Below are 17,683 nucleotides of genomic sequence, written 5' to 3' on the forward strand. Positions count from 1 at the left end.
GTTTGACAATTCTCGGTGGTTTGTTTACTCTGTCAGTTGTGTGAGTTCGAGTGCAACGGGTGCTCATCTGTTTCATTCGAACTCACGTAAATTCCATGTAAACAAACCACCGAGAATTGTCAAAGGAAGTTCATCCGGCTCATTTTGTGGGGTTATGTCGGTTGGTGTAAAACCTAATTGTATTTATAGTTTACAAATAATAATCATGAAAATAATTACTATGTTGAGAAGTAAACGTCTGAAAAAATATCGTGAACGAAATATACCATCGTGCATCTTTTAAATACAATTTCTTTAAAATATTGAGTGTGCCTCATCAGCTTTGCACTACAGTGTATTGGAACTATAAAAATAATAAGGGAAAAATGTTTTATATTCTTCTAAAGAATGGATAGAAAATCATTTGAACAAAATGTTCCTCTGTGGAATGTCTCATTCGTCTTTCTCTGTTCATTACAGCATCCAGACTGATTAGGCGGCGAGTGCCCTGTGCCGGACATCTGATGACACCTCGGCGGCTGTGGCTTAACAAAATTCCGACTCAGTGCGATGTGGTCATCGAATTTCCAGGTAAGACTACAGACACTCGAATAGGCTTAAGAGCCTGTTTTTCAAATGTGGGCACCCCTTTGTTCGAAAGGTCTTATTGATGTTCTCTGATTTTGATTATAATTTCAGCGTTTGTTTGTACATATGTTGGATGGACTTTGGTCAAATATTAAATTCCTACTTTGAGGGGAACTGAGGTAAAACGTGCATTGAAAATTGGTCCAAAGAAATAGGTCGAAATTTTAAAATCTCTCTAACTCTCTTTTCAACATGATGAAATCTAATTCTGATTAGTTTTTCTGAAATTACTTTTGTAGGGCTTGAAAATAGGATATACCTTTTTGATTTGACACATTGAAAAACATTCATACCTTTTTGATTTGACACATTGAAAAACACACATTGAAAAACATTCATTCATTCAACAATTTTACGAACGTTACAGCTCTTTGTAACAATCTAATCGAGAGTAAGTTTGTAAATTTTACAGTAAACTAGGACTGTAAACTTGTGGTAATTACCTTTTGGGGTGTCGAGAAATGCACGAAATATAACATTTTTTCGGAATCTTCGTATTTTCAAAAATATTTTTGCTCGGGTTTCCTTTACAACTAATTTTTGATTCAATATTATATAATTTTTAGATTCCTCAGATAATACTACCCCACTTTGATGTTTTATAGTCATATATTTTGTCGAAAAATCAGGGGTTGAGCACGAGTGGAAGACTTCCCTTTGAAAAACGCATCAGTACATATTCTATCTCACATATGTATAGACAAAAGCTAAAATTTTTATCAAAACCATAGAACATCAATACAAGCAGTGACAAATTTTTGAAAAACTGGCTCATAATACGTTTCAATATCTTGTACCAACTTTATTCCCACAATGCGCCACAAATAACTGGCAACACAGAGGATGCTCCGGACGATGCGCTTCGATGGCTACTAAATAAGATTAAATCAACCCCACCAGAAGGCTTAGGTTTATCGACACTGGTGAGAGCACACGACAGTACAAAACGAACTGCTTTCTATATCACAGCTCCGATGAATGTGTAAGTGTTCCACTGAGGATGATATTGTTTATCGTTTTTTAGGTTTGGCTCATTGACCTATTCTTTGTCCTTTGTTTGAAGCCAGTTGTGATTTTTAGACAATCACTATTATGGTGAATGTCGAGCTATGTTCAAGCTACAGAGTGCAGAACAAACAGTATCGGTTCTAAATCTAACGCGAATATGATTGATGCACTTGATTGGTTATAATCGTTTTGAATTTTTTTTGCATATTAATGCGAACGTGGTTGTTTTGTCTTTCCTATATAAGGTAACATGATGTAGCATTTTTGGATCCTTGTCAGCATCTTCTTTCCCATCGTAACATTTCGTCACCAACTTCTCAACATCCCCTGATAATGACGTAACGTTTCTCAAAAAACATATTTAATAAAATCAGCCCCGTGAATACTGTGTGTTGCCTAACGCTACCATAATTATGTTGAAAATCGGCCTAAAACTGCCCTTTTTGGGTCGCGCAGGAAGTTAAATGTCAGTTGCAACAGTACCTATTTTTTGTTGCCAACTGGTTATGAAATGGTTACTAAAACAAAAATTGCTACTTGGGTAATGAGATGAATCGGGGCTCGTCTACCCTATTTCGAAACACTTGGCATTCAGGTACATATCTTCGTACAGAACACTTGCATGGTTGGCGCCACGATCCTATTGTCACTAAGAAAATAATAAATTTTTGATACATTTGACAAACATCAATACTGATTTTTATTTGTACATATACCTATAGGTGCCAAGTGTAATGACAATGCAACAGAAATTATCTATTTTAGATTGTCAAACATCAATATTGATTTTTATTTGTATGTCTATAGGTGCCAAGTGTAATAACAATGTCATAGAAATTTCCTATTGTAGATTGAACTTTTTCTACCTCGACATGTTCGTAAATGAAAAAGATACATTTGCATCACTAGATGATTTAAAACAGGATTTTTTTTTCTTCTCGCACGTCCCTATAATCTAGGTTGTTCAAAGCAGCAGAAGAAGCACGTCTACCTAAAAGGCTTCGCACGGATCTTGGCGGGGCTTTGAAGGAATTCACCAAACGAGAGAGTCACTGTTTTTCCCAAACCAAGGATAGTGATGGTACGAATACTTTATTCACGTCACAAGAGCGACAATGGCTTGTGTTGCAGGTGAGACATTTAGTTGTAGATTGGCAGTTTTGTGCGGTATATTTATGTTAGTGTTCTATGCTGCAATCTTTATTAACTTTTTAACTCTATCAAGAGACTGGTGACGATATACTTTTAAGTTGGTTAAGTATCACTAAAAGCTAATACATTTTTCAATTGCTTCACCTTGTTCCATTAATAAGATTTTTGTGTTCCAAATTTTTGTCACTGAATTCGTACACCTTCATTAATTTCTCTCTAAACTTTTAGGGTTCATAAATATATGTCGTTCAGTATTACTAGAGTGAAAAGACAAATCTCTTTATTAATGAGATGGTTAAATGAGGTTCTACATTAGCTAAGCTTTTCCCTTTTTCTCGTTCGTCAGGTGCTGCAAGGACTGAGGGCAGGAGTGACAGATCTGAAAGCTCTGCAGGGAAGAGCACAGGTCGAAGAAGGCCAGAGTATAGGTGAGTGACGATGAGTAGGTTATACATATATTGTTTCGATTTGCAAAATTGGTAAAATAGATTTGAGTGATGGGGATAGGTTTGCCACCCCTCTGGGTTTGATCCGGAGACTCCGGTTTTCTGGAGCGATCTCCGGGTTTTACATCAATTTCTCCGGGTTTGGTGGGAAGAAGCATATAGCACTAGGGGCAGATCACTTGTGATGCATTTTGAAAAATCAGCGAAATTAAATGCATTTCTTTCCATCAAAATAGAAATTCAAAATGTATTTTGCGTTGCGTGCAATGTATTTTGCGTTGCGTGTAAGACGTCAAAACCCTACAAAAAACTAGCCCTATATTCAACACAACGTCGAACAAAGTGGATCAGCGTAGGACGATTGTTAAACAAACTTTTGGGCGAGGGAGTACAAAGTTGATGCAAAAATGGAAATTAAATGCATTTTTTCTAATTTGATGCAAATTTGTTATATATTCCTAGGGTGATCTGCCCCTAGATATAGCATCATTTTTTTTTGGAATTAATTGATTATTTACAAAATATTTGAAAGTCATAGTTAATAGTTATTACTCTGGTTCAGAATTATTTTTCCCGACTAACCCTCCGTTTCAAGGTGGCGAAGATGAGTTCACCAAATATTTCTGATTTGTTTCACAAGGCAATGAAAATGAAAATCAAATAAAATTAAGGAAAATTAAGAAAAGTAATATTTCGCTATATGCTACAATTGAAAGTGGTGCTTATCAGCAGCTGCACCAAGGTATGGCAGATTTCTTCTAATCCAACTGAGTAGGTCAACATCAAACGAGTTCTCCCGGCGTTGTTGCTACTCCTGCAAAGACCCTTGAGTGTTGGGTAGGGGGGTTGCCCCCTGTTTTGCCCTTTTGTTGTGACCTCTGGTAATGAATAACCGACACCACATAGTGCTTCCCGTGTGATGCCGCAGCCCTGCCTCCTTTGGTCTCCTTTTCCTGTTAGTTGTGGAGGAGAGCGATGCTCGTGCGACTTATCCTTCACAGTGAGAGTAGCTGGTGCTTTTGTCATGCTGGCGGTATTTGTAATCATGATTTCAGGATCTTAGTCGCAAATTTCGTAATTCCTTTTCTCGTTATTCTGATATTTTATTCTAGAGATTGCTTTCGAATTCGAGTTTATTATGTGAAATATATCGTGAACACGATTTGTGGTGCTCAACGCAGTTTTTGTTTTCTGTCCAGAGATCACACTGAACCTTATCAAATCAATAACGATGTTCGAGTTCCTAATAGTTTATTCATATCTATTGCTCGTATCTATTACTGGGGACTAGCAGTTTTTCATAAGGATATTTCATAAAAAGTGCTTAAAACAAAAATGATTCCGAGAATCACACTCCAAATTTTGTGAAATAGTTCACGTGAAAATTTCATGATCATGTTGCATGAAATTGAAAATAGTTAGCAATATATTCTAAATATTACAAAAACACAAAACAATAGTAAATCATGAACTAGTTCGCGAATCCATTAATAATTCTTCATGATTTTATGAACTATTTGACGAGCATGAATGGTCAGTCGTGACGTTCACGAAAACATGAATATTTTACGATTTCGTGAACTTTTTCACGATCGCTAATGGTAAGTCGTTACTATTATAGTAGGTCTAATGAACTAGTTCACGAGTACTTGAAAAATATTTCATGATCTTGTGAACTATTTCACGAGCACGAATGGCAAGTCGTGGCTATTACAGTAGGAATATTTTACAATTTTGTAATTTATTTCACGGGCAAGTATGGTCGTGACTATTGTACTAGGAATGATGAATCAGTTCACGAATTCATGAATAATATTTCATGATTTTGTGAGCTATTTCATTTTTTAATGGATTTATGAATAAAATTCCGAATTTCGTGAAGTAGTTCACGAAAAAATCCAGAATGTTTTGATTTTGTGAGCTAATGTTCCTAAATACATGAATAATAACATGAATAATGTTCATGAAGTTGTTAACTAGTTCACGTACAGAAAATCGATTTGATAGTGACGGGGCGGAAACCGTGACTGAAGTTCACAAAACAAAAACCAATATTTCCATTAATAAAAGCTCTTTATGCTGGCGTTACGGAAGGGAATATGAACATAATTATAAAACACGATTTTTTCGTAATGTAAAAACGTGGTTGTTCCAGAGTTCATGGCACTATATTCATGATTTTGAGAAACAATTTTTTTTCGTTTGGGTAGTAAACCGCCAACGCATACATGTTCCGGATCGCGTTGTATTGTGATAATGTGCGGTGGTGAAATTTCGGGCCGATACTAATTAACACAGTATAAACTATGCCAATAGGTCATTTTTTTTCTTTTAATTTGATTATTCCTATTTTTTCCCTTTCTGGCATTTATTTCATGTATAAGAAAAATGGTTCATGGTGCGACGGAAAACGCCCCCTTACCTCTTAGGTTGCTACGGCTCTGACGCTATAAACTTGCGTCTAGTGGGTACTTCAGAGATTGTGATTTTTTGTGAAAATATTATCCTGCTAGAGACACCGTGCGTTCTTCTGAATAGGCAAAGGATCATCAGTTTTTCTACCCTTCATTAACCCTGTGTACGACGGAGATGGAGGCGGTTGGTAATCATGCTGTTTAAGATTTAAGTTGAGCCGGAATGGTATTCAGATTTACCCTTGTGCATTATATCCTCTCTTATTAGGTTATTACCTGAGAATCTCTGGAAGATCAGTATGGAATCGGTCTGCTGATTACTCGGCACAGTTTTATAATAGAACTTTTATCAAAATGACTCATCTCAAGATGAAATTTCAAATAGGCGAACTCATAATGCCGGAACTTTCTTCATCGCATAATACTAAGAACTTTATCGATAAAAATCAATGCGAAACAAATACGTGCATATAAATAAAAACATGTTGAAGCAATTTTGAAAACAACCAACTGCCATTCGTTCAGTGCGATTGCACAATACAATCCTGTCGTACCTATAACAGCTTCTATCTCTCTAAGGAGCTATAGTATATCGGTCGCTATACTCGTTGTACACAATGGCATAATTTCATAAGTTTCTATTTGTTTTGTTTTCTATTTGCTCGACAGTGGTTGCCTGGCAGGAATTGGGTCTGATAACACAAGTGTTTCCTTTACACGAAACAAACGCCTTACAGCAGTTACAGTCAAGTTGGGTACGGAAGTTTTTTGCACCACAGCCCTTAGGTAATTACTATTAGCAAGTGTCACGCCGCCGTGTTCCGTATCTCACACTTGACACAGTGTGGTTTTCAAGTCACTTTATGTTAGCAACAACTCTTCATCATCGGAACATGGGGGTGAGAATATTGTAAAAGTTTTTATTCCGTCTTATCCAGATGACATCGCAGCGTACTTTGGAGTCAAAGTTGCTTTATACTTTGCATGGCTGGGACATTACACGTGCGCTCTCTGCGTTCCAGCCGTTCTCGGGACGATTCTTTACGCTGGCCTGTGGGGCCAGGGACAGGTACAGCGGCAAACATTTGTGACAAGTTGCGATAATTTCTTTGACATAGGCTCAATTTATTTTCAGACTGCTCAGGACATTGGGCATGTTGTTTTTTCCCTGTTCAACGTTGCGTGGGCGTCGCTGTATTTGGAGGCCTGGAGGCGATATTCGGTCGAATTGGCCTTTCGTTGGGGTACACTTTCGACCCCCCCGGAGCTGCTGGAACCGCCAAGACCGTTATATAAGGTAAGTGAGCCGTGCGTGTATACATTTTTGCATTACGTTCTATTTATGTAACCCAATAAATAAATACTATTTGCAATCGCTATTTTTCACATTTATCGCTGCCGAACAGGGTCCGCTGGAAGAAAGTCCTGTCACGGGGCGACTAGAGCCACGAGAAACTCCTGCATGGCAACGACGAGCGTTCCGGTACCTAGTTAGTTTTCCAATTATTGGACTTTGTTTAGTGCTAGTATTTGTAGTGATGTTTCTGATGTTGCAACTTCAGGTATTTATCATCAATTTATATCTCAAACATGACATTTTATTGATGCTTAGTCAACACGAGTAGCTGTGTTTCCCTCATTATTGAACATAACAACGCTTTCACCGCTTGTTTTATTTAGTTTTCTCTATTTGGTGACTATAGATATCATTTCCTCTCCAAAAAAAAAAAAATCGGTGTACCACCTTACGCAATACTATAATGGTTAGGTCAAACATCAAGTTTGGAATATAAATATAAACACTTTCTATTTGCATTGCACCGGAACCTTATGGGACTAAAAGAAAATAAGTTAATTTGTCGTATCTTTTTTTTTTGTTGATCACTAAATAATGCTCTGAAAGTCTGATGAGACTAAATTTTACTTTCATAATTTTCATTCTATTCGCCGTTATTCATTATAAATTTTTCATTCAAAACGTAAATGTACGAAATCCGTTGTCTACAATCTTATTATGTTAGCAACTAAACAATGTTAGAAAATATTGCGTAGGATGGTAGAACTATCTCGAAACTCCCATCACGCTCCCATAAACACACTGATCAAAATGTTTTATTTTTCTTAACACGAAAATAACTTGCAGGATTGGCTCGATCAGCACTTACCAAATTCCAACGATGGCCCCTGGGATTGCATGTGCATGGCGTCGAAGGTCTGAGTTAATTTAATTTTAAGACCTATAATCTACAGTACAGAGTCGCGTGTGACGCTCGTGGTTTGAAAGCTACACTGAAAAATATTTTTAATGAGTATTATCCTTTGTTTGCGCTCCATTACCCTACACTGTTTCGCTGGTACCGCTGACTACCCTACATAACCTTGCAAATTGGTTAGTCCAGATACTTTATTGAGGCTGACAGCGCTAGAAACAATTGGACCAACTAATTAGTAATGCTCACAATTCATAATTTACGAACCGTTTATACAGATTTTTGTTTTCTGGTCGATTGTTACTCGGTGGACATTTTAAATACTAAATAGAGCTCTTTGTTATGATTGAACAATACGTATCTTGTGCTCGTGTGAAATTTTTCAAAGTGCTTGAAATTATCACACGGATTTCGTGATTGCTTTTTGATATAAATTCCTTTATTTGAAAATTTTTCCGGTTTCAGGTAAACTGAACCCTTTGGACATTTGTATAATTATACCATTTAAAAGAAGGTATATTAGTTGATTATTGTAATATAATAAGTTTTTTTGCTTATATTGTTTAGTTTACATTACATTTTAATTCAATATATTGAGTGTTCAACACCAAGTGACTACCTAATAAACCATGAAGAGAGCTAATCGGTGCGATTGCTGATTATCAGAAAAGGTTTATAATGCCATTCGTCATAATTTTCAGAAAAGGTTTATAATGGCATTCGTCATAATGTGTGCGAGTCTTTGTAAAGCGTTTGTGCTAAACCAGTAAGGACGTTTCAAAATAATTTTCAGATTTTTTTACCCCCCCTTCCATTAGCTTATGAGAGGTCAAAATATGTGTGTGCGTCGTTATAAAGCGTATGTGCTAAACCAATAAGGACGTTTCAAAATAATTTTCAGATTTTTTTACCCCCCTTCCATTAAACATTCTTGTAAGTCGAGTTTTGAAACAGTATAAACTAATTAGCTTAGTAAGGAAATGCCAAGGAAGTAGGATACGTATTGACTGAACGCATTGTCTTTGTCTAGTTGATCGTTGCGACGGATATACTTCAAGCATCATTTAGTGTATTGGTTACCAGTCGCAGGCAATAGGTAAATCTCACTTAACTTAGCTTTCCGCTTTCTCATTGCTTGGAATAGACATATTCTAAAGAACCCAAATCAAGACAATCTGGTATGATTTTTCAAATAAAGTACTAAGATATTCCAATATTTCCTCCACGAAATACGGCGAGTGACTATCAAAGTTTGCCGCACGGAGGGCTTCAGTGGAACTGAGGCTATCTGAAACGACGAAGTTATGGTCTGCGAGCAAAGTGCCAGTGTACCCAAGGGCAGTGATGTCCCTATCCTCTGTGCAGTAAAGAGAAATTGAAATTGCTCCCCACACTCTGCCAAGCGAAACGAGAGCGCTTCTCTTTCGTTCATATACACCACCGTATTTGATATGTGTGAGCGCATGCTGATATCAGAGGTAAATTTTCATACACCCAACACTGGAACGATCTAGAGTGTGGAGAAGAGCTCTTGAAATTCTCTGTGGCGCGCTCAGATAATTTCACCACCGCGCGCGCCCCAGTGTCGCTGCGGTGTATTCACTGGCGTGTGATCTGGTTTATTTTCATCTGGCAAGCGGCAGAGCGATTGATTTGATTTGCACTGGTGGAATATTTCAAGTTTATATGATTTTCTACTGAAGATTTGATACAAGTTGCTTGGTAAAGCTTACGAGTTTGTAGAGTGTTGTTACACTACCCTGGGAAACTTGAAGTATTTTACTTATTTTTATTGCGAATTTGGCGACGCCAACAAGTAAAGTGATCCATTACAAGTAATGTCCTGGTATTACACGCGTTTTCGATTATTATCATACGTGATAATTGAAGGGTTAGTACGACAATCCCATTGAAACTAAGAATCTTGCTTGGTCGAGGATTGAACCTATTTTTATTTATGGTTTACTTACAGTGGGTCCAAAAAGTACTTGTTATCTGATTTGACCCTTCATTTACTTTACACATGTTAAACTGGCTTATTTCTAAAAATACAGCTAGATGATTATTTCTTGGGTCTGCTGTATCTGTAATCGCAGGTAAAACATATGACTAGTGCTCATGCTAGTTTTATAATCTTGAAGAAAAGTGCAGATCATTTTAAGCCCCCTACTTACAAGCTCAAGTTTAACTAATGAATCATGTATATGTACGGAGTAAATTAAATTCCGACCACAATAAAATAATTGTTTCTAACGCATACGTTTATAATGTCCATATAAAGCCAGGTAAATTTCACGAAGATTCACATTGTTATTAAAAATAATGACGCTCCAGTTTAGAAGCGCTTCTATTTGTCCGGTACAGTGCTCTTAAGGGGTTACAGTACTGTAGATTTTTCAAAACATTGAATTTTTATTTATTGGTTTAAAATGTGCTTTAGGATTTTGAAAATGATATTCCAAAAAATGAATCGAGAAAACAATAAATAAATATTTAAATTTTCCGCCACGTCTCTTATGTATATCTCGAAAAAAAAGATTTATGATCAGCCCAAAATTTTTACAGTACGTTCAAGATTACTTTCGCCAGCGACGTACGTGGGATTTAATTTTTTCGTTGCATAATTTTAATAAGCAATTTTTAACACATTTTCAGCGTTTTTCGACTAAAAAGTGTGCCATTTCGCGAAAAATCAAGACATAGAAAAAATCTTACGTGCGTCGCTTGCTGTCGTTCTAAGGAGTTTAAAAAGCTTTGGTTTATGGCTCTGGATCAAAAGTTACGGGACATAGTACTACTGAAGGTAATAAACAAAAAAATAAACGAAATAGACGCAAATGCATTGATAAAACCCATAGAGATGAATGAACTAGAACTTGCTATAAAATCAGCATCAAAAAAAAGTTCTCCAGGGCCCGATGGTATAAGTTATGAATTCTATCTTAAATTCTTCGATTTAATCAAGAATGAATTGCTAAATTTATTTAATGGATATTTGATAAGTGGGGAGTACCCACCAACATTGTTCACTTCTGGCATTATCACGTTAATACCTAAGAAGAGGGACAGGTTTGATTTATTGAACAAACGACCAATCAGTATGTTACATACCGATTAAAAAATCTTCACAAAAATTTTATGGAATCGTTTTCAACCGATTTTATCAAAGATAGTTGGATTTGCACAATCTGCTTGTATTTCAGACAGTTCGTGCATCAATAATTTGCGTCTACTGCGATATGTTATTATCACAGCAAACAAAAACCAAAAGTTCAAAGGAGCAGTACTTAGTTTGGATCTGGAAAAGGCATTCGACAGGGTGCATCATGATTTTTTGTGACGATTTCAAATAAATTTCAATTCCCGCAGTTATTCATCAGCTGTATTTATAAACTATACAAAAATGCAACATCAAGAATTCTATACAACGGCTTTTTAACAGCTCCGTTTGCAATTTCTTGCTCAGTGCGTCAAGGTTGTCCGTTGAGCATGGCCCTATTTACACTGTACATCGAACCACTCTTAGGACTTATTGATCAAGATATCAGTGGTGTATTAATAGATTAGCAATTCATAAAAATTATAGCATACCCGGATGATATCAATGTTTTCCTTAGAAATAATCATGAATTTAATGTTACACTAGAACTGATTAATTATTACAGTTTATACTCAAAAATCAAACTAAACTTGAAAGAGTCTTATTTTCTTAGATTAAACAATTGTGCAATTGGACCACAATTGATTAAGGAAAGTGACGAAATTAAAATACTAGGTGTTAAATTTCAACAAAATTATGAAAAAATAGTCGAACAAAATTATACCGAAATTGATCAGACTATCCAAACAAATTTAATTTTTCAGCAATACAGAAAACTGAATCTATTTCAAAAGGTATGGATCTTGAATACATTCATCCTTTCAAAATTATGGTACATAGTTCAAATCATTCCACCAGAAAATAAACACATGGCTTCACTAAGGAAAATTTGCGGAAATTGTTTATGGAAGGGATGTTTCTATAAAGTTGACCGTCAAGAATTATACCTCCCAGTGCCAAAAAGTGGCCTAGCTCTGGTTGATATTGAAAACAAATGTAAATCGTTTTTTATCAAAAATATTGTTTTTTCGCGAATGAATTCCACAGTAGATATAGACTTATTCATGTTAACACAACAGATTACAGAGCAATACAAATATAACCAGAAATGCGCGTGAATGGTTAAAGATAGTAGAAGAATGTAAGATTAATCAGAAATTAGAAACAAGCAAACAAATATACGATCATTTACTTGATAAAAAAAATATTACCACCAAAAAGCAAATCACTAATCCAAATTGACTGTGGGAAACATTATTGGAAAATAACAATAGCAATTTTCTATCGTCACCAGGAAAATCGATTTTTTTCATGATACTCAGAGATATTATTCCAAACAAATCTAAAATGTATAAACATGGCATTAGAGGTTTAGATTCGCCCTACTGCGAATTCTGTGGTTTGTGGATACCATTAAACACCGTTTAAAAGAATGCGTTGCCTCGTCGGTGATATGGGAATGGTTGAATAACACAATACGAAAAAATTTGAAAATCATTATCGATGATACAGAAACTATATTATCGACAAGTATAGCAGAGAATAATTTTAAATACAAAGCAGCATTGTGGTTGACAGTTGAAACGATGGCATACTGTGTGAGAAATTACGGAAATGGAAATTTGAACGAGTTACACAATAAAATACGCGAAGTTCGATGGAGCAAAAAGTTTCTTTTTGAAAAACATTTCAAGCATTTCTTGATATTATTATATATTTGTTAATAGTGGAGTATAAGGGTGCAAGATTGGTTGTGAAAACTGATTATATACTGAGCAGAATTCTATGTACTAAATAGTTTTTGTGATAATAATGCTTTTAAAAAAATGCGGCTTCTGTGGGACATGCAACTATAAATACATTTGCTCAATTATACGTGCAAGGAACTAAAAATTAAAGCAATTTTTTTTTTCAACTGTTTTTTGAGCAAATTTCCAAGATTGCAATTGGAACTTTTCATTGTTCCTAGTTCCTAGTCCTTTTTGATAAAACACCTCATTCAAGAAAGTTATAATGAGGAATAATTTATCACACAAAAATCGCTTGTTTAAATTTGAGGAAACACCTTACTTGTTACTTGAAAATACGAAAATTTCATAGAGATTGACAGAGATTCCTACAGATACTACCTAACTAATACTTTGTTTTGCTGTTGATGTTGCGTGCAATGCGTCCATGCATTATAATTACGGTCTAAAATATTAACTGACGCAAAAATCTAGAATACGTATATCATAATAAACATTGTTCCTGCTGACCCATTTTATAACACCCTTTTATGAAACATAAGATTCTTGTTCATTTTAAATAGGCGTGAACACTAGTTTTCTTGAACCCGAAACTGAGCCATTCATTTGCTCATTAACGCGCAGAAACCCCTTCCCGCCTCCCCTGCTCTTGAAACTTTCACCTGCTGTTTAAACGATTTCCACGCAAAATAATACACAAATGAACAAATCGTGTACGTTGATGTTGTCTGTAAATTAATTATCGCCACAAGCGTATACCTAATTTTACTGAATATGTGGACGAAATCTAAAATTTCGTTTTAAACTTGTAGGATTAAGTTAAGTTTGCATATCAGATGCCTCTGATCATTATAAAACTCTCTATACGATGATACGTAAAAAGTTTTCCCAGCTTGCTCCGAGGACCGAGTACTTTTAGTTTTGCAGGTAGTGTAACAATACTCTATAAGCTTGTAAGCTTTACCAAGCAACTTGCATCAAATCTTCAGTAGCAAATCATATAAGCTTGAAATAAGCCACCAGTGCAAACCAAATCAATCGCTCTGCCGCTTGCCAGACGAAAACAAACCAGATCACACGCCAGTGAATACACCGCAGCGACACTGGGGCGCGCGCGGTGGTGAATTTATCTGAAGGCGCCACAGAGAATTTCAAGAGCAAGAGAACACGGTTATCTCGCACCCAACTACCCAAACGCCAGCGCACACTTGAAATCGGTCTATACAGCTCCGAAAGAAAGAGCGTTCTGTTTTTTTCTGTGGTGTGTGATATTGTATCCTCTGTGTAGGCATCACACTTGCGCGCTAGTGCATCACTAGGGTGAAATGCCATCACTGCCCAAGGGTACACTGAATAGTAACTAATTTTGCGACGTAGCAGCATCACTGAAATGGAATAAGCCGATGAGATGCGATGTTGTCGGTTTTGGAATAGTGTCATGACGTCAAATCAGGACAAAACAACTGTTTTTGATTATGTAGTCTCAAAAAAGGCAAAGGCCGGTTTTGGAGGCACGCAGTTTTACAAAACTGTCATGGTGTCTTTGGTCACGAATGGCTCACAAATTTTGCCAGAAGTGCATATGGTCTGCCAAATCAGGTATTTAGAAGCGAATTTCGAATTCCGTTTGAAACGGTCTTGTACAGTAAACTAGAAGCTTTGGAGGACTTTTGAGAATGTCAAATGGTGTATATCCATCAGTTGTCCTAAGTCGTTTCCCGAACAATTTGCCGAATTTCTTCTATTTCGACCGAAATCTTATTGACATCTGCAAAACTAGACAGATGCAAACAATACACTATACACTATGTAAAATTTGGCTCATATTGATCAAGTATGAAAAAAGTTACGCAAGTTTCAATGTGTCGCAATAAATATCTATTCGGCCTTTATCTTGCAATGATCCTTGTAAATCGACAGCTATGGGCCCTGTAACAGAGACCATCGTCTGCACGGCAACTGGAGAAAGACCATGCTGGAGCAGCTTCTCTGAAAGAACGTGTAATGAAACTAAGCGAAATGCCCCTAATATTAAAGAAAACTGATACCATTTACTCGCCATTTGAATTTCCGCTGAAAGTAGAGCAATGCTATCATTGATTCCTTTATTTTTACGAAAGGCAAATTGTGTATCTTACAGCAAGCCATTTGCCTCGATCCAAGTGTTGAGGCGGAATAAGATCATGTTTTCGAAAACCTTCCGTATTCTGAACAGCATTTCAATCGGTCGATACGAGTTATGATCAGACACTGATTTTTTGATTTTTGGAATGGCATTGGCTCTCACTTGCCTGCAAGCGTGAAAGACTATTTCAACGGAGCTTCAAGTCAATAAGCGTCTTTTTTATGATTCACGTAAATTTTTCACTAATTTGAATTTGATTCTGTCTGGTCCGGGGGCGTTTGTATTGCAGGACAAGAGAGCAAGTGAGTATATCCCCGATCAGAAGGAAATAACACAATTATGACTCATGCTGATATTTTGTTACGAAAAAATTCCTATCAAATTTTGTTATAAAGTAGAAACCGTTAGGTGTTAAAATAACAAAAATTCTAACAAAAAATTCTCTACGAATATCACATTTATAACAAACGTTGATAGCAATATAACACGATCATAACAACTTGAGATAGCATAATTAAACCCAACATAGGGTATTACTTATTGTATAATATCAATGATTTTAGCGTGCACGTCTAAAAATAGAATACGAGAAAAGTAAAGCATACATTAGGGCGCTTTTTGCTTGGGAGCAAAAAGCTTCATGCAGCAAAAGCTTTTATAGCATTGCCAAATGATTGCATCATACTTGCTGGCTAATTTTTATAGTGAATATTTGACACGCAGATTATTATTTATCGATATATTGCCGCTTTTGAACCTGGGTATTCCGAGTTTGATGGGGAAGTTTCCTGTATGAACCAACGACGTTGTTTTCGACTGATGTTTAATGTTAGCATAATATTCCACGCATCCGTCAAGGGAAAAACGATTATAGATGTATAAGACGTTTCCAGAACGCACACATTGAACTTTGCCCAAGCCTAAGTGCTGCTTGTTTTCCTGGTGTCATGCGCCTTGTTTTTATTCAGTTTTACTCACTAAGACAGCTGCCTATATGATGATAGACTGAATACCTTTTCAAATTAGGAAAGAGGGGCTATTTTTAGATTATAAATAGTGCGCTTTGGCGCTTCTCTTGTACGTTAACGTGTTTTACATGGTTTTTAGAAATAATGTCGATGCGACATGGTAGCATTGAGCGGATATTTTACGAACATTACTTTACGGAGAATACGACAAATCTTATTTAGGATTCCGCATAGATTCAAAGCAACAAATGAGTTTTGAAGTTTCAAAATAAGTCTCTTTTGGGGATTTGTTATTGGCATTTTTGATATGGGGAAGACTAAACAAACCAGTATAATTATCTCGCACCTAATAAATTGCTAGAAATGCAAATCATTCACGGAAGTTATATCTATCAACTGCAAATATAACAGATATATGAGAAAATTCGAGAAATTGTTGATGCTTCTTCGATGGGACGAATTCTTGAATATTTCATGTTTTTTTCTGTTACACATTTTCTTCTAAATTTGATTAAATTTTAAGGAGGAAATTAACAAAAATTTTGCATTGAAGTTTTTCGATATTTCAAGGATTATCTAAAACGCATTCAAATCACTTGTTAGTGCAACCATTAAATATCAAACTCATCTTACGGGGAATGAAAAGATATAATACTCAAGTAAACTCAAACACTTTTTATGCGGAGGATTAAATAAAAAAGTCACGATAGTTTAGAAATTTAAAAAACGCGCAAACTAGAAACCCACAAACTGGATAAGTTTGGAGTGTTCAAAAAAAACCCGTCATCTCTTAATCCAACTGCAACCAAGTAAGTCAATCAAACACATTACTGACACGTTCTCCGACCACTTGCATCTAAAACTATCTATACTCAATACGCGGAATTTTAAAAATCCATGTGGAAAACGCAAATCAAAAATCAAAACCTTCGAAAATTCGCTTTAAAAAGTTGAATTACGACGCATAAAAAGAGACTTCAGTGTATAAGCAAAGACTGTCATTTGTGTAACCGTTAGTGTTCAAAGATAATTGTGAAAGAATATATAACTTACTGTAACATCATCGTTGTATGCGTACATAAATATCAGATTATTAATTCAATGATAGCACCAGAAGATATAATCTTGATATAAGTTTTCTTGCATTCCTGATCGGTATATCATAAAGATAACACAGAGAGTAATAAATATTAACATGAGATATAAATTTGATAGCTTTCTGTTATGATGTTCTGATCGGGTCACCATCGAAATCGGCTTTTCGTTCGCTATAACGTGGAAGGGCGCGAGGCGGTAGATTTCCTTTTCTATTCCAGAGCAAGGCCTTTGCGAAACAGAATATCAAATTGTTTCAATTACCCATGTGTTGAGCCGTGCTAATCGACGTTTCTCTTGTTATACTGTCGACAGACCCCCCCCCCCCCTTTGGAGCCATGTTTTCTTGCTTTGCTTAGAATTTTCAATATCTTTTCAAGCGCCGCGTGTTTCTCTTAATTGTTAATTTTCCGTTTTTCTCGAATAGCTTATGCGCGAGATTTTCCCTTGTACACTTCAGCGTAATTTTAATCCCACCGAGGATTTGGAAGACCGTTTGCTTATTATCGGGCCAGGAAGTTGTATCGTCTGCACTTAAGCCACAAACTGGTAAAAATCTAAACTTATATGTTATGTACTCCTCACATACATGATATACATGTCTAGTCTAGTCTAGTCTAGTCTACACATACACAACCAATACATGTAGGGATCCTGGAAAATTCGTTCGCCTACAATTTTTCTTGTCAATATTAATGTTTGTGACACATAGGGAATGTAACACAATCATTAAAGCGGCCAGGCCAACTGTGCAGCGTACAAAATAAAGATCATTCAAAATTATACGGCA

The 17,683-nt window shown here is 36.1% G+C and overlaps 1 protein-coding gene across 14 annotated transcripts in view; it reads left to right on the forward strand.

The window, feature by feature from the left end:
- Window positions 1–17,683, forward strand: part of LOC131681875 (anoctamin-8) — a 79,376-nt gene that overhangs the window by 17,292 nt on the left and 44,401 nt on the right. For 11 of the 14 annotated variants that reach the window (XM_058962955.1, XM_058962959.1, XM_058962948.1 and 8 more), the window contains 9 exons: window positions 460–570; window positions 1,468–1,609; window positions 2,595–2,766; window positions 3,134–3,215; window positions 6,317–6,433; window positions 6,586–6,716; window positions 6,783–6,944; window positions 7,054–7,209; window positions 7,791–7,859. In XM_058962955.1, coding sequence (XP_058818938.1) covers window positions 460–570; window positions 1,468–1,609; window positions 2,595–2,766; window positions 3,134–3,215; window positions 6,317–6,433; window positions 6,586–6,716; window positions 6,783–6,944; window positions 7,054–7,209; window positions 7,791–7,859 — 1,142 coding nt within the window. The remainder of the gene's footprint in view (window positions 1–459; window positions 571–1,467; window positions 1,610–2,594; window positions 2,767–3,133; window positions 3,216–6,316; window positions 6,434–6,585; window positions 6,717–6,782; window positions 6,945–7,053; window positions 7,210–7,790; window positions 7,860–17,683) is intronic. The other 3 variants (XM_058962958.1, XM_058962957.1, XM_058962963.1) reach the window with 3 other exon arrangements.

This window comes from Topomyia yanbarensis, chromosome 2, assembly GCF_030247195.1.
Source record: "Topomyia yanbarensis strain Yona2022 chromosome 2, ASM3024719v1, whole genome shotgun sequence".
Taxonomy (NCBI): Eukaryota; Metazoa; Arthropoda; class Insecta; order Diptera; family Culicidae; genus Topomyia; species Topomyia yanbarensis.